We start from the raw sequence: 22,187 nt of genomic DNA on the forward strand, positions 1-22,187 counted from the left end.
GGATCATTCCCCAAAGTGCTCCTAGCACAGTCACAAGGCCACTCTTTTTATCCGAAGCTGAGACCTATTTGAAGCCTCATCTTGGTCACAAACAAAATGTGTTTCAAGGGAGACAAGTGAAGAATTGTTTGCCAAAAGGGTATAGGCATAACTCAGCTCCAAGCAGATTCGTTAACTATGACACTCTTGGCTCTAGTGGCTGTTCTGGAATGCGTTCAGAGAAACCATGAGGTGATGAGGGTGATGTCTTGCTGAATGGAGAAGACTTGGAAGTGTTTGTTGTACATGTTGGTTTTTCAAGATGATCGAGAAAATTGTGTCGTTTTGCTTTGCTTATTGTGATTGAATGATATTTGTTACAATTTTGAGGGATGTGCATAGGCAAGGTGAAAATGTTAGTATGCTTTTCCTGTTGTGTATAGCTCAATGTGTAAGACATTGACCAAACATGAGAAACAGAGAAGATATTTTTGTTTTTACCAAGCCATCATCAACGTATCTGCTCGTGCCATGCATGCTGTCCTAGCACTACGCTAAGCACAAGCATGTAATAATAATACCAGAGGAACATTATATTATTATTATATACCATGTAATATCCAAATAGGGTGATGAGATATACTATGTAATGTTTTACATGTTATCGTGTAGTCCAATATTATTCAGTGTGACAGGCGCATTAGCCTTGTTATTTTTTTATTTTTTTCAGTTTGTTCTGCTGATTTTTTTATTTGGTTTCTTGCTGTGGTTTTCGGTCAATTAAAATATGAATAATTAAAAACTACATATCCAAAGCAGTATATGAAGCTACATAGCCTACTTTTATTTTGAATCTGGAACATTGACAATTGGCAATTGCTATCCTCCGACAACTTTGTTAAAGGCAGTTTGTTTATGAGCTTCTTTTAGGGGAAAAAAAGGATCCATTTCAATTGAAAATTGACTAAAAAATTAATAATTTATTAAGTTAAACGACCAAAATTGTCAGTTTTCATGTTTTTTTTTCTTCTAATTAAGTAATTTTAAAGATCATACTTTTCCAAGTTTAACCAAATACAATGAGACAGAAGGAAAAAAAGAAGGAAAAAAAACCATTTTATATGCATCCTCCAAAAATAAAAGGACCAAAGTAGTTCCTCCCCTAAAGCATCAACTTATAAGCACTCACTCCGGGGAGGGGTAAAAACAATGTCAATTATTGGTTTTGTATTACTACAAAATATCTAATAATCAAAATCGGTAAATAATTTTTATCAAAGACTGTAAACGCACAAAATATAAAGATTCCTCTCCCAGATATAATCTATCATACTCGAAACTAAAATTCAAATTCTAAATAATTTAATTAACAAACACAAATTATTATTATATATTCTATTTAATGTTTTTTTCTTCTTTCTTACTTTGGGGTAGTCGAAGGGGAGGATAAACTAAGACGAATTAATACCAAATAACTACAACGTAAGGGAGCTTACTTGCTGCCCCTGAAAATAATGTTGCTATGAATTTAATTCCTTTCTTTTTTCAACGGCTACAAGTATCCTGATTAGTTGTCAAGCATTTTATTGGTACTTGATACTCACGATAAGCATTTGAAGTCTGCCAAGCAGTGTTTTAAAACCCGGACCGACTCGGCCGGTCGGACCGGTTGGACCGGGAACCGGTGGTCCAGCTGGTCTGAATCTGAAGTTGGATCGGTTATGCAGTCGACCTGTTTCAAACCGTTGAACCGGTGGATCAAACCAGTTCAACCACCTTTTTTTTTTTTTAATTTTTTAAGGGACCATAAATCACAAAAATAATAATGAAAATTGAATCTCTTAATGAAAAAGCAAGGAGTCTTATTAAATATAACAATAACTACTTGTTCTAATATATTTGTTTGCAATATATACAACTTAAATAACTTTTATAGTATATTATTAATTTTAAATTATATATTTAATAATGCAATATCTATGTAAATATTATATATATTATTTTCTGATATTAATTGCAAGCATATTATATATGTACATATTATTTATATTTTTAATTTGTATTAATATACTGTTTAACATGTAATTTTTTTATGTATTTTTTTACAAAATAAAAATAAAAATAAATTTAAATAAGATAGAAAAATTAAAATTTAAAATAAGATATGAATTTATTAAAATTTATAAGTATAAAATATATTTAATATGAATACTTTTTAATAAAAATAAATAAAAATCGAGTCATGCGATTCAACTAGTGACCCACCGGTTCAACCTTTGACTCATTGACCCAGTACCTTAACCGGTTCGATGACCGGTCCGGTTTTTAAAACTATCCTGCCAAGTATAATAACATCCAATAAATTATTTGACAGCTAAGATAGTAGGGCTCGGTGGAAACTTGATTAACATAGTTCTCTATCTACTTTCTTTTTGAGAAAATAAATAGTAATCACCCAGATTAAGTTGTTATCGTTATACTGATAACTCGTTACCCAGCAAAAAATAGCAGCAACCCAGAATTACATGCTCAATTATTTTCCAACATAATCAAACTTTTGCCCATCATATGATATCTGAGTTTTACAAAAGGCAGAACTAATGTTGAGTAAACGAAAATTAAAATCTGAAGAAAAAATAATTCTGCAGTTACCCCTTTGAATCAACAAACTCATGTTTGGAACAAGGTATGTTACTTGAAATAAATAAAACCTAACTATATAGATCATCTTCATCAGCCCCACCAGCAGAAGTTGCAAAGGGGTCAGATCCAGTGGCCCTACCTCCACTCTCTGGAAACCTGAATTCACTTCCAAAACCCCGAGATTGCTGTAAGGTCTGAGCAAATGACTGGTATTTCCGTATATCAGCATCGCTAACACTTCTACGTGCAAACTTCATTGACTCTTCGAAATGAGCAGCCTTGATCTCTGCAACATCTTCCTCCATGTCTTCATCCATGGCCTCAGGATTTTCGTTTCTCTTCCTCTCACGCTCTATGTCCTGAAGAAAGAAACCAGAGCAAATATAATGATAAGAAACTCATTCAGTAGGTACAAGAAAAGAAACAGAATCTTCAATCAAAAAACAACTCAATGGTGAGCCTCACTCCATTCCAAACCAATTAATTCACAATTTATGATCCGGTATACCCCAGTTTTCAGAGATTTGTATTTAGTATATCGTCAACTTAACCAAACTATTGTCAACGAACGCAACCTCCTATATCCAAAGTGTGATTTTCTGAATCAGACCCTCAGATAACAATGATTGGTTAAGCCAATTGCTAGACCAATTATAACAAATGCATACAAATTTTAAAAAAGGGGATGTAGGTCTGGAGTAATAGATTAATTAGAAGCGTAGCACACTAGTGACCCAAAGCACAGAACAACGTAAATAGCAACAAACCTTCATTAAACTTTACAATACCTAGATGCTGTAAATTGGCATCATAGGGATTGCTTCCTTGAAAGTTCTAAGAATTAAAAGTAATTTTTATCCATTAAAATGACAAAAAGGATACCTTTTCTATGTTTTCTCTAATAGCATATTTGCAGGCTCGCTGGCATATCTCTGTTATATCAGCACCACTAAAGCCTTGAGTATACTTGGCTAGTGCTCTCAAATCAACATCTTTTGAGACAGGCGACTTCCTCATGCAGGCCTTGAAGATCTGATAACGGGACTCCTCATCAGGAAGAGGAATATAAATCAATTGATCAAGACGACCAGGCCGAAGAAGTGCTGAGTCAATGATGTCAGGTCTGTTGGTTGCTCCAATTATGAACACAGTCTTTTTCGCAGACATACCATCCATTTCAGTAAGAAGTTGATTTAGAACTCTATCAGCAGCACCACCAGCATCCCCAACACTACTTCCTCTCTGCAATAAAGATAGTAATATAAATAAGTGTGAACAGACACACTCGCACAACATCTAAAACACAACTGACATACAGGATCATTGCAGAATTTTACAAACATGTATCAGCAATAATAAACACATACAATTTTAACTTGGTTTGATATCAATCACGTGTAAAACATACTAATATGACAAACTAGGAATATGACATGCCAAAAATAGAGAGACCTGAGTAGCAATGGAGTCAAGCTCATCAAAGAAGAGGACACATGGAGCTGATTGTCTGGCCTTGTCAAAAATTTCTCGAACATTGGCTTCACTTTCACCAAACCACATAGTGAGCAATTCTGGACCTTTCACACTGATGAAGTTAGCTTGACATTCATTAGCAATTGCTTTGGCCAACAAAGTTTTCCCACATCCTGGAGGACCATAGAAGAGAACTCCTTTGGATGGTGACATACCAAATTTCTCAAATTTTTCTGGGTGCTCCACAGGATATTGAACAGTCTACATCAAGAAAGGCAAAATCATTTCAGATTAAATTAATATAAAACTAAGTAACAAGGTTTAACCAAGATAGTTGAGATTTATGACCTCTTGCAGCTCACGCTTGACATTTTCAAGGCCTCCAATATCATCCCAGCTGACATTAGGCACCTCAACAACCTGTCAACAACGATAACTAATTAGTGGGGAGAACAGCAAAGACAGAAAGCCTCATCAACTAATAATATTTTAAATTTAAAAGAATTAAAAAATAAAAAAATACTAACAGTTTCTCGTAAGGCAGAAGGATTGCTTATCCCTAGAGCAGTATGGAAATGCTCATTTGAAACTGCCATAGAATTCAGTACTTCAGCATCAATAGTCTCATCTTCCAAATCAATGACATCCATCTTCTCTCTGATGCATTGCAGAGCAGCTTCAGTGCAAAGGGCAGCAAGGTCAGCACCAACATATCCGTGAGTATCTTTTGCAATTCTCTCTAAATCAACCTACAATAAGAGAACCAATACGGTTGAATAACAGAAAATTCAAGGTTGTTAGAGAATAAATTAAAACCATAATCAAAGCTACAGATGCATATACACCAAACTGACTGGGTATTATTTACACAATGTATAATTTGAATTCATAAAAACTACCAGTATGCACAACAAAGTTAGCCACAAAAAATCACAGAATCCACCAAGAGAAACGAAAATTAAGCAATGCTTAACTTACATCATCAGAAAGCTTCATGTTTTTGGTATGTATGCGAAGGACTTCAAGTCTCCCAACTTCATCAGGGACACCAATATCAATTTCCCTATCAAATCGACCAAACCTTCTCAGTGCAGGGTCAATACTATTTGGCCGATTTGTAGCTCCCATAACAATAACATGAGCACGGGATTTCAATCCATCCATAAGAGTCAAAAGTTGTGAAACAATCCTCCTTTCAACTTCACCATGTGTCTTCTCCCGCTTGGGAGCAATAGAATCAATCTCATCAATAAAAATGATGGATGGAGCATTCTTTTCAGCTTCTTCAAATGCTTTCCTGAGATTACTTTCACTCTCTCCAGCCAGTTTGGACATAATCTCTGGGCCATTAATACAAAAGAAGAAAGCTCCAGTTTCATTAGCGACAGCTCTGGCTATTAATGTCTTACCAGAGCCTGGGGGTCCATAAAGCAAAATTCCTTTGGGTGGTTTCACACCAATTGATTTAAAAAGTTGTGGATGTCTCAGTGGAAGCTCTACCAGCTCTCGAATCTGTGCCATCTGCTTCCTGACACCACCGACATCATCATACCCAACTTCATCCAGCCTTTCTTCATCCTCTCTTTTCACAGGCTCCCCCTCACAGAATATTTCAGTGTCTGGAGCAACCACACAATACTCTGCAGGATCGGTTTCAATAACCTTAAACTCAACACTTCTCATCCCTCCTCGGACAAGAAATAGATCTCCCTTTCTAACAGGACGATAAGCCTCCAAGAAGTAAGCTGCAAATAATAAACAAAAAAGTAGTTAAAATTAAAACCTTATACCACCACAGAAATATACAGTGTGAAGTTGACAGAATCAAATCCCCTGAACATTAACAAACCCACAACATTGGTTCCAAGAAAAACAGCCAAAAGCAATCAACACAGAAAAACATAATATTATGAGTGCATTTGGAAGGGCTTATTTGAGTTTATCTTATGACATAAGAACTACTGTAAAGTGTATGGGGAGAATACATGAAAAAAACTTAAAATATATTCACAATCTGTTTTCAGTTTACTTCAATAAGTTTTCCTAGATAGAGGGTGGAATGGAGAGGGATAGAGTGGAGGTAGAAGTTGTTCCATTGTTTGGATTGTAAAAAATAGGAATCAAAAATAATAGAAGACGGATCATGAACCATACCATTCCATTATACTGCTTAACTCTAATTCTCTTTCTCCCAAATTTTGGGTGCACTGGATGGAATAAAAATTTTAAATTATAAATGACTATTTCATATTTGCAAGTTTTATCCTAATCATTAGTCTTTTAAGGATAATATATTTAAAATAATAATATGAGAATTAAAAAACTACAACACATTCCATTCCATCCTTTTTCCAGACAAAGGAATGAAATATTTGTTCTATTTCATTATCGAATATCCAAACAATGGAATAGAATATTTTATATTCTATTCCGATCCATTCTCTACCACCAATCCAAACATCACCTAAGAACTTCTCATAACATCAAATCATAAGCAAAATTTAAGTAATGGGAGATGTGACACACTCAACAATGAGGCATACAACCCAACAAAACAGTCTCGCTGCCGGTCAGACAAGGGGCAACACAAAAACAAAATTCAGCAACAAAGTGTTACATTACATCCAAATGACTAATCACACTCAAAATGAGGTACAAGAGAAGAAGGTTTCACTCACGTTTCAAGTAAGCATCAAAGAGATTGCCAGTGACACCTTCAACGGTATCATCAATGGGAAGAATATGAACACGCTTCCCATACTTGACATCAGGGCAAGTATGCACAGACACAACATCTCCAAGCCGAACCCTCAAATTCGACCTCACAACCTTGTTCATCCTCACCCTCGGCTCCTCACAAGTCTCATCCGCAAGAGCAATGCAAACCGTGTCCTTCCGTTTCTTCCCCTACATCACAAATCCAAAATAATTAAAATTAAAAAAAAAAAAATTGAGTGAAACCCATAATTTGGGAATCGAGTGAGAAGGTTAAAAAAGAGACCTTGACGAGGATAGTGTCGCCTCTGAAAAGTTGGAGTTTTTCCATGGTTTGAGGGTGCATGGAAACCACTGAGTTGTCGTCGTTGATAGCTTCATCGACGATTAACCGGTTCGGAGATTTCTTCCGCTCGAGAATCGCCGTGGAGAAGTCCTTCTTCCCCGATTTCCTGAAATTGGATTGCGAAAATCAAAAGAAAAAAGTTAAAGTTGATCATGACATAGGTATTTGGCATTTGGGACAAAAAAAGGAACATGATTACGAGAACGAGTTGACTCACGAGTCAGATGATTCAGGGTGGGGAGACATTGGAAGATGAAAGCAATGAAGCATAGGGGAAATGCAGAGAATGAGAAACGGAGTGATGTTGAAGGGTCGTTTCTCCTTATATATCCTATGAACTACTACAAATTAGGAATTCGAATCAATTCTTTTTTCTTATATTTTAAATACACATACATATATATACATATACAGATAAAAGTAAAAAATAATACTAAATCAAAAAAAATATTTTAAGACGTTTTTAATATTTTATTATAACTTTATCTGTTAAGATATTTATCTTTTAAACATATTTAACTTTTGGTATAAAAAAATATATATAATTTACTATCAAATTTAAATTTTTTTATAAGTTAGATTAATTATTTTGAATGAAAACGTGTTTAAAAGTTTTATTTTTATAACAATATTTTAGATTTTTTTTCATCTTTACTTCAAAATAAATTTAAATAGATATAAATAAATAATAAATCATTCATTTTATATATAAATAAATAAATAAATAAAAAGGTTAAATTATATTCTAAGTGTTTTATCTTATTCTTTTATATTTCTTTTTATCTTTTATTTCTTAAAATGTTTATTTTCATCTTTTATTTTTAAGATATTTGTTTTGATCATTTATCTTTTATAATTGTATCAATATGGTCCTTCTTTTACAATTGATCATTTTCAATTTTATATCACAATTTTAAATTAATTTTTGAGTAATTCAAAATATAAAACTTATAACATTAGGTTTACTTATGTGAAAATCATGAAATTCAATTGTCATTTGAATCTAAAATGGTTATAAATATAATAAAAATCGAGCGAAAAATCTGATAAATAACTAAAAAATAATATAAAATTAGATTTTTTTTATAGTTTTTTTATTGCTTTTCTAACTTATGTATATGTGTTTTTCAATATGTTTTATGAAATTTTTGTATTTAAAATTTAGTTGCATTTAATAGTTTTCATATAAATGAATTTAATGAGAAAAAAATTAAGTATTGGATAAGTAAATAAAAATCAAATTCATATCCCAAAACTCAAAATAATCAGCATTTCATAAGGACCAATCAATCCAAATTTAATAGCTAAAAGACCAAAATGATATACATAACTAGAGTAAAATTCTCTTCTTAGTGAGAAGAAAATGTTCAAATAAGAATGAATAAGAAAGAGAGTAAGGAAAATAAAATATCTATATCACAACGAATTATTCTAATACTCTATATAAATTGAAGTATTTTTTTACTTTGAAAACACTTCACTTTTCACATTCTCCCTCATATTCATTTTCATTTGAATATTATCTTCGGGTTAAGAGGTGAACTTCATCCTTCTAATTTACGAGTATTTTTTCTTTTAAATATGTATATTTTAATTTAATATTTTAAATTATAAATTATTCATTTCATATGAAGAGACGTTTGCATATTAGACCAATGAAATTCACCTATTACTAAGAAGATAGTATTCAAATGAGAATAAATATATGATCAATGCTTCTTCAACTTGTCCTATTTTTGGCTCGATTGAGTCAACGCATCTTTAGCATGACCTTGGCAAAGCATTTTTGCCTTGACCTCAACTAGAGCATCTTCATCACAACCTTAATTAGAACATTTTTAACTTATCTTTAACCGACACACATTTTTAGTTCATCCTCAACTAACACTTCTTCAAGCTATCCTTGTAAACACATCTTTGGCACAATTTTGACCAACACAATTGGCACTACCTTAGCTCATGCATATTTGGCTTAACCTTAGCTTGAGCTTCTTCAACTCGACCTTGATCAAAGTACTTTTTGTTCATCATTAACAAATGCTATATTTGACTTGCATTTAACTACAACCCTCGTATCTTAAACTTAACCTTAGCTAACATACATTTTCATATCACCCTCAATCAAAGCATTTTCACCTTGATCTTGGTCAATGCATCTTGGACTAGGCCTAGATTAACACATCTTCAACTCAAGCTCGATCGAAGCATCCTAGTTCATCCTTGGTTAATGCATCTTCATCTAGGCCTTTACCAACAATCTTGATAGAGCATTTTTTTTTACTTATTTTTGCTCCCTACATCTATATAACTCAACTTTGCCAAAAACATATTCAACTTAACCTAGTTGACACACATCCTTAGTTTAGTCTTGGTCTTGGTCGATGAATCTTCCTTCAGCTTGACCTTAGGTTCAATTAAAAAATCAGTTTTTTTTTATAAATTTTAAAATATATTTTAGGTTATAATTAGATGTATAATCATTTTTTAAAAACCAAAATTGGTTATTAAAAATAAGTTATGGTTATGGATAGGTCATTTAATAACCTAACCATTGAGCACCCCTTAGTAGTCGAGCTAGTTAATTTAGGAGAAATGATTAATAAAACTTGAATACGTGTTTTATAATAATAAATAAACAATTATTAAAAAATCTTTCAAATTAATCTCTCAATGTTAATAAAACATATCAACATATTTAAGACTAAATTGATGAATTTTTCATGTTTTAGTAACAACTAATACATTTTTGTTACATAATAATACTTTCATGTATGATAGGGAAGTAATTGAATTGAATCAAACTGATCAATCTATAAAAAAAAAAATTGTAACCCAATGAACATATTAAAATAAAGTCCAATCACTACTAAACTAGACAATTTTTGTATGTTATATGTTACAAATATATTATACCTACAAAATTTTATTTTAAATTATGTTGATTGTATTATTATTTTTAATTAATTTTTAATATTTTTTTTATTTATCTGGTTCAATAAGTGACCATCTGATTTGACATGCTAAATCATTAAACTACTACTTAGACGTATTTGATTTTTATAACATTTATTATTTGGAGTAGTACTATTGAAAATTCTTCTTTTTATTCATTCTCGACTAATATTTTTTTTTTGTGATCATATTATTGACACATAATATATACCAATTTCGTCAATACTAATCTAAGTTAGAAAATCTGATTAACCATTTTTAACAGAATATCTTCTTTCAAACATATTTTTTTAAACAGAAAACTTGAATCGAGAATTTACTTGAGTAAATTAAATTCACTATCATTCGGAGCAACGGCTACTAAACCTACATGTGTCTACTACTAACGGCTACTAAAATTCAGCCTGGAAGAGTTAGCCAACAACAACAACCTGTTATTGGGTGGGCTGCTTTCATGTTCTTTTGGGCCTGTCTCTCCATTCTTCTGGTATTGGGCCAAACAACAACCTGCTATTTATAAGCCGAAAAACATGCGCCCTTAGGAACTTGGTAGAACAGTTAAACACTTCACCACACATTAAAACGCACCTACATACATGTATATTTTTTCTGCCTAAAATTCACGTAATTAACATGTACCTGCCCTACGGATTACTTGCATAGAGACGGTCCTACCTCCCCCATAAGCTTGAATCACACATGATTGGCATTATATAGAAAAATTTGAAGCTATACAAAGAATTATGAACAGTTCCTTAATTAATAATTAGCAAGTGGAGGCAGATACATGACATGACGTGACACGTACAATACAAGAGACTTTTCATTGGTAAGTTAAGGTTGGACAACACTGCACCGGCACGTGCATGCACTCATCACACATCTACATTTTTTAACCACGCACCACTCTCTTCTACCACATCTCTCTTTCGTGTTTGGTTTCTGTTCACTGTTCAACATCATCTATATAAATATAACCAGTGTCACCTATATCAAATTGCTCACCAAAAATAAAAAATAAAAAATAATCCAGTAGTAGTACACATATATACAAATCGTGATGGTGGAGCACAAAGTAAGAAGAAGCATCAGCAAAATGAGGGTTGTAGGTGGCATGTTGAAGTTGAAGAGTGTGTTGGAAAAGCTTCAAAAGAATCTCTTATTGTGCAGGCATAAAACGAGTTCCTCCTATTATGGAGATTATGAAGATGTGAAAGAAGGGCATTTTGTTGTGATTGCTGAGCATGGAGAGGGGCCAAAGAGATTTGTGGTGCCATTGAAGTTTTTGAACAACTCAAGATTCTTGAGGCTCTTGGAGGAAGCAGCAGAAGAATATGGGTTTGATCAACGTGGTGCACTAGCCATTCCTTGCAGGCCTAGTGAACTTGAGATGATATTGGCTCAGCAATGGGACAAGGAAATAAGAGAGAGATTCTGAAACTGCTGCCAGAAGCTGCAACAAAAACCATATTAAAAGCTACTGATCAATGAGCCTATATATATATACTACTATACTATTACCCAAAAAAAAATGTTATTAAGATATGTTTATTAGCCACTATAGACAAAAGAAATTAATGGAGTACTTATACTCTATTTCTTCCTATCTTTCAACACATTTTTCATCGTATCATATATCATGTTTATTACTTCTTCTGCCTCAATCCATCCTAAAATGGATGCTAGTGTATCATTTTAGGATGTTTACAATTTCTCATTCAGATGCTAATGTATTGAGGTTCTTTTACTAGTAATCAACATGCTATTTAGTATGAATGTGGTAATAAGTGCACGAATTCAAAACACTGTACACAACAGTAGAGGACATACATGACCAGTCAAAGTTGATAACGTAGACAAAGTTATGTTCCAATATAAATGCAACACATCATATTGGTTAACTTTCGTAGGATTTTTTTGGTACCATATATAATTATTCTGTGTTAATAGACAGCTAGAAAGAGAAGTATGAATCAGTGTTATCAGTATAATGTTATATGTGTGTAAGTTAATTAAGAGAGATTTTTTAATGTTACTTGATGCATGAAAAACACTGGTGCAAGGGAAACATTTAATATGAATTAAATTAAAATGAACATTTAAATTGATTTTCTACATTAAATTTTAACTGATGTATCGCATTGCAGCTAACATGCAGCATCGATGCACTCTAACGTCCCAATTGACTTACTGCAGTTAAATTTTAACCTGTGTATTTACTCTTCCAATTCTGAATAATTACTATTATTATTATTACAAAGAAAGATACCACAAATTGTCGCCTGTCCTTTTTATTATAAAGAGATGATAATATTATTTATTTCTTATAAAAAAAAAGAAAGAAATGATTATTTATTAAAATGATATTATTTTCGAGTTTTTTTTTTCCATTTTAATTAGGTTGAAAATTTTGAAATCGTTTAACGGAAGTATATGTTAAAACAAAATCATATATGTTAGCCCTTCTGTCCCAAATTAACTGTTATTTTAACATTTGAAAATTATCTCAAAATATTCTTTAATGTAATATTATATTAATTACTTTTTTTATTTTTAATTTATCTATTCATTAATTATTCAACTACCACTGTTAAAAATAATACATTTATTGAGAGTGTATAATTATTTTAGTAAAATTATATAAAAAAGTAATATATTTATTGTTATTTTAAATTTTTGTATATAAATCTCAAACTACAATCATTATGAGATAAAATAAGTATTTCAATATTTTATTTGTCTCATCCCGAAAGAAATTTTTTATATATAAAATTATCTTATATGAAATTTCGTTGTTTAATAATTTTACTTTTATTGATAATTCATCACTATACTTCTCCTATAAAGAGATACTACAAAATTAAAATGGTAAGATAAACTCATCAAACAAACTTTTAGATTATTCATTAAAGTTTTGGATAGATATTACTGAACTTCGTTTAACCATTAAGTATAGTGGTATTTAGTAAAAAAAAATTCAACATATAATTGACTCATTGCCAATAATTTTGGAAATGTTATCCTCTATTTTTACCATTTTTAAGCATCAAAAGATTACTCAGTAAAATCAACCTAGTTTAAGACATTGAATTAGTTTGTAAAAGTTTTAAATTCTAATGTTGTTCTCTCACACACACCAAAAAAAAAAAAAAAAGTCTATAAACAGAGGATTCACTGATTAAAATAATTTGTGAACACGGTGGCAACTTTTTCTCTTTTATACACATTTGACAATGAGATTATTACCCCTGGAGAAAGTAAAGCAGTTCAAAGGTCACTCGCTTCTTTTACAGTTAAACTTCTTACAAGCTCCCACGCCCCCTTCTCTATTTCCTTGCACTTCTTACTACTTTTCCAGTACAAAGCAGTCACTACATTTTTTGAACCTGGTAGGTTCTTTTATTCTTGTTCGACCACCATTGAAAATGCAATATAATAGAAGTGAGTTGAATTACAATAGATCAATTAAATTCCCTCTGTCGCTGTCTCTCTGTGACCTTGCTCTTCTACCTTGAACATGATTTTAGAGTTATTAAGTTCAACTCCATTGCCATTGGGTTTATTCCGTGCTCGTGGATGGTGATTCAGACATTGTTAAATGAGTGCCTCCCTTAATTGTTTAACTTCCCTTGTCCATTTTCTTTATTAGATCGGATGTCTTCATTTTCTATTCTAGCATGCACTACTTAAAAGCATCCACATCCTCCTTTGTTGCCTCATGATATTCAAAAAAAAAAATCAATTTCCAGATAAAAGAACACAAACTTGCATCATGTAGTTGAAGCAAATATAAACGCAACAAGAATTTATTTTAAGGTACGATACTACGTTCCTAGGAATATTTTTGTTCGAAACTTTATTTCCAAAGATATTTATGAATATCATTGATAGATTTTTTTGCTTTCCCTAAGAATAATTTTAAATTTTAAATTAATTAAAAAATAAAAAATTAAATAAATGAGTTAAAATATAACTTTCTACGTTTCGAAATACATAATTCTCATCTTTCACCATGAACATAGAAATAAAAGAAATAACATTGTAACTACTCCCCTGAAAATAAATAATACCCTAAAATATCTTTCCAAATTTGAGAATGAGATTCATAAATTTTTATTCTCGTGAGTTTTTAATTGGTGAAACAATCAGAAACTTACTCATTAAAGTCAATTGGAATTCGGTCGACACGACTTGCGTCAACTGGTGCTTCAAGAAATATAAATGGGAGATTGGAACATTATACAACCCTAACAACGTGTGACATTGAGGTGGTGGTAATAGAAATGCAAAAGGAAATTGCAACAACGTAAAAATGGTATAAAGGATTAAAGGTACAAACGCAGTACCGAAATGGAACAACGCAATGTAAATTGTATAAATGCAATACCAACACGTTAATTATTATAAAATAATTATAGCATAACATTAATGGATTATTAATTTAATCAAATATCTTTCTTGTATTAGAAGTATCAATTAATAATTATATTATAAGGAAATAATTCATAAATTATTTTATTTAAAGTTACATTGGCGTATATTATAACTATAATGATTGAATTATACATAAAAAATATATTATTGTGAATTATAGCAAAACTGTGATAATTTTTCTATCACAAAGTATTGCATATTTTAAAAAAGAAAAAGTGAAAAAGAGACTCAAATGTATGAAAACTGGAAACCCAGAGCCTTCCTGTTAATAAAACCCAGTGCCTCGTTTTATATGACACTAGTCTCATATAAGCCTTTGTTTTATTAAAAATAATAAATAGATTTAGTTTTAGCAAAATCATTTGATAAATACAGCTCTGCACTCTGCATAATGGCGAGTCCAATACTCATGCTCTGCCTATCATTCACTAAATTGCCAATTTCAGGGTAATGCATGGACTACAACTGTTTTGGAGAATGGGATGTAATCGCAAATTTTCCATTCAATTTATAACAAATAAAATAAATAAAATTACGAAGACATAAAGAAGGAAATATAGGTGTATAATGAAGAAACTACCAGGAAGAAAAAGTAGTATGAGGTAACTAACAATTATAATAACACAAATATAATAGCCTCGTTCGTAGATTCAGATAGGGACCCATCTACCTCAAGGTGAAAGTCCCATTTATCCATGCTGGTTAACAACCAAGCAATTAAATGATAAGCTAGCACAACAAAAAGTAATTAAGAAAAAATTATTACCAGTCCAAACCGTTGGAGGGGCGGGGAATCTTGGCTCGGACAAAAAATATAACAACCTTGTATACTACAAACCGATTATGCCATTGAAAATCGTCAAAGTTGAGAAACGGAGGTACCGACTGTTTACTGGCAGTGAGAAATCCTTAGACGGTGATATCAGAAGCAGCCAATGTCCCCACACCTGCTTCAGTCAGATAAACCCGCTTTTGCCTTCAGATGCTGCTTGAATTCCATAATGTCACCCTCCCATCTGGTAACACTTTGATCAGCACATATCCATATCTCATGGGCTACTTGATTAATGAGCCTAAAATCATGGCTCACAAGCACCATGCCACCATCCCATTCATTCAACGCCTCCGCCAATGAGTCAATAGTCTCAATATCCAAATGATTCGTTGGCTCATCCAAAAGAAGCATTTGAGGCTGCCTGAAAGCTAACCAAGCAAATATCACTCGGCTCCTTTGTCCATCAGACAAGTTCTTCATTGGCATTACCTGGGCTTTACCAGAGAGCCCAAACTTTCCAATTGCTGCCCTCATCTTCTCTTCCTCGTTTCCAGGGTATTCTTTAATCATATACTGGAGAGCAGACATTTCCATGTCTAGCTTTTCAGCCAAATGCTGATGATACTGGGCAATCCGAAGATGATTATGACGACGCACCATGCCATCAGAAGGCATCAACTCTCCTGTCATTAGCTTCAGTAGTGTACTCTTCCCAGCACCATTTGGTCCAACCAGTGCAACCCTAGAATCTAAATCAACCCCAAAGTCAATGTTCTTGTAAATCAGATTATCAGGAGTATAACCAAATGCCACCTCAACAAACTGAAGAACGGGAGGAGGCAGTTTTCCCACATCAGTAAAACGGAATACCAAAACTTTGTCTCTAACCACCTTCTCAGCAAGTCCACCTCTTTCCATTTTTGCCAGTGTTTTCTCCTTACTCTGTGCCTGGCGAGCTAGTTTTGCAGAACCATGACCAAATCGGGCAATATATTCCTTCATTGAGGCAATCTGCTCCTGCTCCCACTTGTACTGTTTCATCTGGTTCTCTTCTAGCTCAGAACGTGTCTGAACATATTGATCATAGTTACCAGTGTAGAGCTTCAGTTTTTTGTTTTGCATGTGGATAATATTTGTGCAGACACCATTAAGAAAGTCCTGAGAGTGTGAAATCACAACCAGAATACGTTCAAACTTCTTCAAATTCTCCTCCAGCCACACACAAGCTTCCAAATCTGCAAACAGAATTAAAAGAAATTAATATATGAACAATGTTATTCCAGGAACGAAGCAAGAATATGTCAACAGGAACTTCTCAAAAATATGATGACCAAAGGTATATGTCAAATCAATTTGTAAATATTTCATCACTTGCACTACAAGAGATGTGCCCAAAAACTAAACAAAGTGATGACGTATATATTAAACAAGATGGGAGGGTTGAGAAAATTTTCGTAATATCACCAGACAAGATGCAAACGATTCTGTCTGGCATTCTGAATAACTTATCAAACATGTTGATATGACACACCTACTATCCTATCCAAACTGGAAGAAATCTGATCATGGCAACATCCACAGTCTGGTTAGAAACCATTTGATAAATGATCATTGCATTTATCTGGGACATAACTCAAATAAATAACTAAATAAAGCATCATCTGGCCCTCTAATCAAATATCAGGTGATCCAACAGATTACCACCCCAACCAATTTAATGCATAAAATATGACAGATAAAATTTATTCAGACAAACAAGAGGGACTCTTCACAGATCAGAGAGTGTACCAAGGTGATTGGTTGGTTCATCAAGTAGAAGAATGGTTGGGTTCATAAATAGAGCTCGTGCTAAAGCAATTCTCATTCTCCAGCCACCAGAAAAATCACGGGTCTTCTTTGCCTGCATTTGCTTGTCAAAACCAAGACCGTGTAAGATTTCAGCAGCACGCTTTTCTGCAGTTGCTGCATCTAGGGCATCCAATCGTTCATAAATACGTTCAAGGGATTCACCACCTCCGTCATCCTAGAACCATAATTACTCAAACAAAGTTAGCAAACCATACAAAATTATAAAACAAAAAAAGGGCAAAAACTAGATACATAATTACTTAAACAAACCTGTGCAGCCAACTCTTCAGCTTCTTTCTCCAATTGTAACCTTTCTTCGTCACAGCTTATGACGGCTTCCAATGCAGACATGTCAGAGGCTTCAATCTCCCTGGAAAGGTGATAGATATCCATGTGGTCGGGAATTGGAAGTTCCCTGCAACCTATTGCAGTAAGCAGTGTAGATTTTCCACAACCATTCAATCCAAGTAAACCATAACGCCTGAAAGAAATTCAAAGCAATCAGAATCACTATTAAAACATCCAGGTATGCACTATAGCATTCTATCTGGACCAATAGGGTAAGAACAACAAACCTTCCATAATTGAGCTCCAATTCAGAATCAACAATGAGATCATGTCCGTGGAATGTAACAGATAGAGACTCTATCTGTAACACAAAGAATACAACACAATACAACCCAATGCATCAGTACAACACATATAATTTTCACCATTAACAAATAGTCATAATTAATACGGCGGAAATTTCCTTTTGCAGCACAACATACAATATTACCTACCTCCTTAGAATTTGAATTTACATTCACAAAGGAGAACCAGCTGCCCCGCTAGGCGCTCAACTACGTGCACCCACGCTAGCAACAATAAGCTACAAGTAAGACTCACTAAATTGGGAATGTTTACCACAATTTAGAAAACTTACACATTATCAACATAGATTATGTCTGCCATGAACTTGGTTCTAGATTCATTATATCCTACGCTTTCTTTTAAATTGATTAACAAGGCTGAATTTCCCTTAAAAGAACCAAACGGAATATTCGTAATCTAAATTGCTAAACAATACATATTTTGAATCATGAACAGTAAGTTTCAAATTAAATCTAGCAAAAGTCGATTCTCCTCTCTTTATCGCATATGATAATATAAAATAAACTATTATCTGTATTTTGTTATTTAATTATTTTTTTAAAATAGTGCATAATTGATGAATAAGTGTTACAGTGAAAGTTAGGGTTACTTACCCGAATATCTCTGGAAAGAGGATGCGAACAGAGGACGCCGGTGCAGGTCCGATCCGAAATCTGAATATCGGCGATTCCATTGGCGACCTTATCGGCGGCTTTGGAAGAGGTGGCGCCTTTCTTGGCGGCGGCCTTGCCGCCTTTCTTGGCGGCGGCCTTGCCGCCTCTCTTGGCAGCGGCGGCGGCCTTCTTCTGCGCGGCCTTCATCTTGCTGGCGTCGGACACCATCTTGGATCTGCAACGATTGGATCGGAGAGGAGAGAAGGAAACAGATCTGGGAGCGAAGAGGAACCCGAGCGAGGGCTTAGGGTTGGAGGTTTGAGTTTTGAAGGAGCTAGTTGCGGAAGGCGTGTGGTGAAGTTTGGAGTATATATAGAGGAAGGTGTGGTGTGGGCTTCCGCTATGGTTGCGTGTTCGACTTGGACTCGGACTGTAATGTAAGAAAGGTAAAGTCAAAGTATGGAATCGTGTTGCCACTCCACTGTGCGCTGAGCCTTCGTGACAAATACCGCTATAGCTGTTTCTTATGGGCTTTCTAGCCCGTTCTTTTATTTTTATCTTGTTAATTAATGGGCCTCTCAGTCATAAGTTACGATTGGCCCGTGTATTTTTTTTCTTTATATTTTGTTATATTCGAGATTCTTTTGGGCCGTACTGGAGACGTTAACCCAAGTGAGAGTCTGTAGAAGTATCAAACCCAAGTGAGAGTCTGAAGTTTTAATATAATATAATTTTTTTATTATGTAAAAAATAAATTTAATTATACGCATTTAAAAAATAATAATAAACAAATAAATCAACCTCCATACTCACATAATTCATTCATCCCATATATTGCACGGGTAAAAAAAAAAACGTAACTATATAATTTGGTGAATGTAACTATTCATAAACATGGCTTAAAACCCCAATAATTTAGTCCTCTTAAAAGGGTTCTAATAGCAGCACATGAGCCTTTCTGGAAAACTTTGTTTAGGGCGAAAAGAAAAGGAATAGAAGACTTTTAAGAGAGAAAATGACATTTTTGAAAGGTTGCTAGTTTAATTCGCTACTTGCTAGATTCCCTAAGATGCCAAACAATACTTAGTGGCCATACAGTTTTTGCTGTCTAAATTAAAATTTGTGTGATATATATTATTTGTCAGTAATACAGTAGTTTATACTAATTAACAATACTTTTGGGAGATATCAAACTTTCCAATATTGGGTCCATGGGGGTACTGCTATATATAGTTTTGCTTATTGCTTCAACAATATTTTTTATCACATTGTCTCGCGGGTTCTGCATCACTCCAAATATTGTAATTACCATTTGTAAATTTTCTCATTAACTTAACGGCTTTTAGTTTATTAAAAAAATTATTTTTTAATTAAAAGTGCTTAAAGAGAAATATTCAAATATATTATTGAAAAAAATTCAAGTCTTGTATCGATTAAAGATAAAATAATTAAAGAATATATAAGTAAAATATAATCTTTACTTTACAAGTTGATTTTGTGTGGTTGAATTAAAGTCCTAACTCACCTTCTAAGATACACTTATAAAAACTTTTAATTTGTAAATAAGAAATACAAAATAGTTTAATTTTTAATTTATATATAAGCTTTTCATAGGGGTGATCAACAATTGGGTACGATTTATAACTCATGGGTTTTAAATGACTTGTCTGTTTAGACAAGTCTAAGTTTTAATGGACGAATTTCTACATATAAGCATGTATTAAATTTTGAATCATTTAATTGGCCCAAATAAAATTTTTATCCAATTTATTATCTCTTTCTTTTCAATTCTTGTATTTTTTTTATATTTAGTTTGTTTAGAGTTAAAATAAATAAAATTATTCAAGTTTCAAATAATTTAAATATTATAATAATTTTTTTAAGTACATAATACAAAATAGGAAGTTATAAACTATAATCCCAACTAGAGTCTTTTTATGCATTAAGAATAAAGACTAAAGATAAATCAAAATAATTTTTATTTTTGAGCATGAATGATAATTACTTTAACTTTTATTTTATTTGAATGGTTAGATTCAAGTATCCTATAGGTCCAAAAACTCAAACAGAACTTAATTAAAATTAATCATTTTAAATCGCTTTTTTAACTCATCTAAGTTGATAATCCATTCGAACTCACTAATTTACCTTTCATTTTTTCAGTTTCAGGCCGGATCCGGATCGGTGCTCACCCCAAGTTTTTCATTTGAAAACATGTCCAAATTAAAGTAAAAATAAAAATGGGAAGTACGCATGCTTCATTGTTAATGTTATCTTCATTGTTCTTGCAGCTTCATGTTGGTTAGATTCCTGGAGACTCTTGTGCATCGGCAGTGTAAATTTGTATTATTTTGTGAAACTTTTGTTACTTTAGAAATCTTTTATATATTTATATACGACCATTAATCTTTAACGGTCTAAGCATATTCTTTTATATGCTTGAGTTTCGTTTTCATTATCTCATATACTTTAACTTTTGCTTCCAATGCATTTTTTCTTTTTGCTTTAGCAATAGACAATAATATTGACCTTTTGCTTTATTACTATCTTCATTATTTTGTGTTACACAATCCTAATTGCACGCAAAACAAATTAATTACATGTATTAAACAGCGAATAATGTCTCCATCTAGAAATTCAAATGACGAGAGAAATATCATTGATGATCCTATAATTGAAAAACAAGATTGTCATTAAAATTTAGTTTTAATAGCCATTTAAAGTGTACTTCATGTTAGGTCCTTTTCTGCTCACTTAACCGGATCCTTATCTGCACTCTCAACAACTAAGGTAAAGCTTTAAATGCCAATAATAAATATAGTAATTATTTATTAATTACCTGTAAAATCTTTTTACTGGTTTTTAATAATTAAAAAAATATTGTACATACTATTCTAACCTATCCACCAACACCACAATCAATATCCTTAAGACACCAACTAACAAAACAATATGTAAAACAAAATATATCAGAGGAAAGTTATATATTAACAAGGTAAAACAGTTTTTCACTCTCATTTAATCATAAGTTATTATATATACTATCTTAAAAATTCATAAAATATTTTTTATTTTTAATTGTATAATATTTTTACTTCAATAGCAAATGATCATTAAACATCAACTGTATTGTTGCATGTTTTTGATCGAAAGAAAAGTTACTTTTATGTCTTAACTAGGTGAGCATTTTTCAACCTTTTCTTCCATTTTTACCATAACTAAGGAACAATAACTATAGCTAAAAGCTACTATTTCTATTGCAATGATTCGAGTAGAATTTGACCCCAAAGTCTTGGTGGCCCGAAAGATATGGTCGGTGAAGTCATGGCTTATTAATTATTCATGACTTTTATAAAAGAATGCTTGAATCTTGAAACAAGAGAGTAGTACTAGTACACTTAGCACAAAAATAACTAAAAGGATCATCAATTCACCAGTCTACTACTGTTTATCACTGTTCACTGTAATGTTATGATTTTCATATATTTTTTTTTTCTTGAAAAGGTTCTTTTGCCTGTTTAGTTAATCATAATAATTATGAGGACTTTCTATTTATTTTGCTTGCTTTGTGTTGTCCAACCTCAAAGAAAAAGTCATGTACGCCTCTAAAATACACTTTTTCTTTTTTCCATTTTCGAAAGCCTCTAAAATTCATTGACTTAAAGTCTTGAAGATATGTATGAAAGGACTTTTGGGTCATGGCCAATGATGATACTTTGGATAAGAAAAGAAGACACTAAATTTTAGAAATTGTTCGTTGGATAATCATAAAAAA

At 32.5% G+C, this 22,187-nt stretch overlaps 3 protein-coding genes across 3 annotated transcripts; 1 reads left to right on the forward strand and 2 right to left on the reverse strand.

Annotated features, from left to right (window-relative positions):
• Positions 1-2,512: 2,512 nt before the first annotated feature.
• LOC109798889 (cell division cycle protein 48 homolog) lies at positions 2,513-7,527 on the reverse strand. The gene is made up of 9 exons (XM_020359319.3): positions 7,374-7,527; positions 7,097-7,262; positions 6,774-7,002; positions 5,074-5,840; positions 4,623-4,844; positions 4,444-4,515; positions 4,075-4,356; positions 3,505-3,864; positions 2,513-2,981 (listed from the first exon to the last, which is right to left on the reverse strand). The coding sequence occupies exons 1-9, from the start codon at positions 7,424-7,426 to the stop codon at positions 2,691-2,693; spliced, it is 2,442 nt and encodes an 813-aa protein (XP_020214908.1). The 5' UTR covers positions 7,427-7,527; the 3' UTR covers positions 2,513-2,690.
• A 3,641-nt stretch (positions 7,528-11,168) lies between these two features.
• On the forward strand, positions 11,169-11,546 carry LOC109798608 (protein SMALL AUXIN UP-REGULATED RNA 51). Its single transcript, XM_020358939.1, has one exon. It carries the CDS (start codon positions 11,169-11,171, stop codon positions 11,544-11,546), a length of 378 nt encoding a protein of 125 aa, XP_020214528.1.
• A 3,592-nt stretch (positions 11,547-15,138) lies between these two features.
• LOC109798469 (ABC transporter F family member 1) lies at positions 15,139-18,769 on the reverse strand. The gene is made up of 5 exons (XM_020358778.3): positions 18,413-18,769; positions 17,741-17,814; positions 17,436-17,646; positions 17,106-17,340; positions 15,139-16,552 (listed from the first exon to the last, which is right to left on the reverse strand). The coding sequence occupies exons 1-5, from the start codon at positions 18,638-18,640 to the stop codon at positions 15,495-15,497; spliced, it is 1,806 nt and encodes a 601-aa protein (XP_020214367.2). The 5' UTR covers positions 18,641-18,769; the 3' UTR covers positions 15,139-15,494.
• Between the last annotated feature and the right edge of the window lie 3,418 nt (positions 18,770-22,187).

The sequence above is a fragment of the Cajanus cajan genome, chromosome 8, assembly GCF_000230855.2.
Source record: "Cajanus cajan strain Asha chromosome 8, NIPB_CcT2T_4, whole genome shotgun sequence".
NCBI classification, from domain to species: Eukaryota; Viridiplantae; Streptophyta; class Magnoliopsida; order Fabales; family Fabaceae; genus Cajanus; species Cajanus cajan.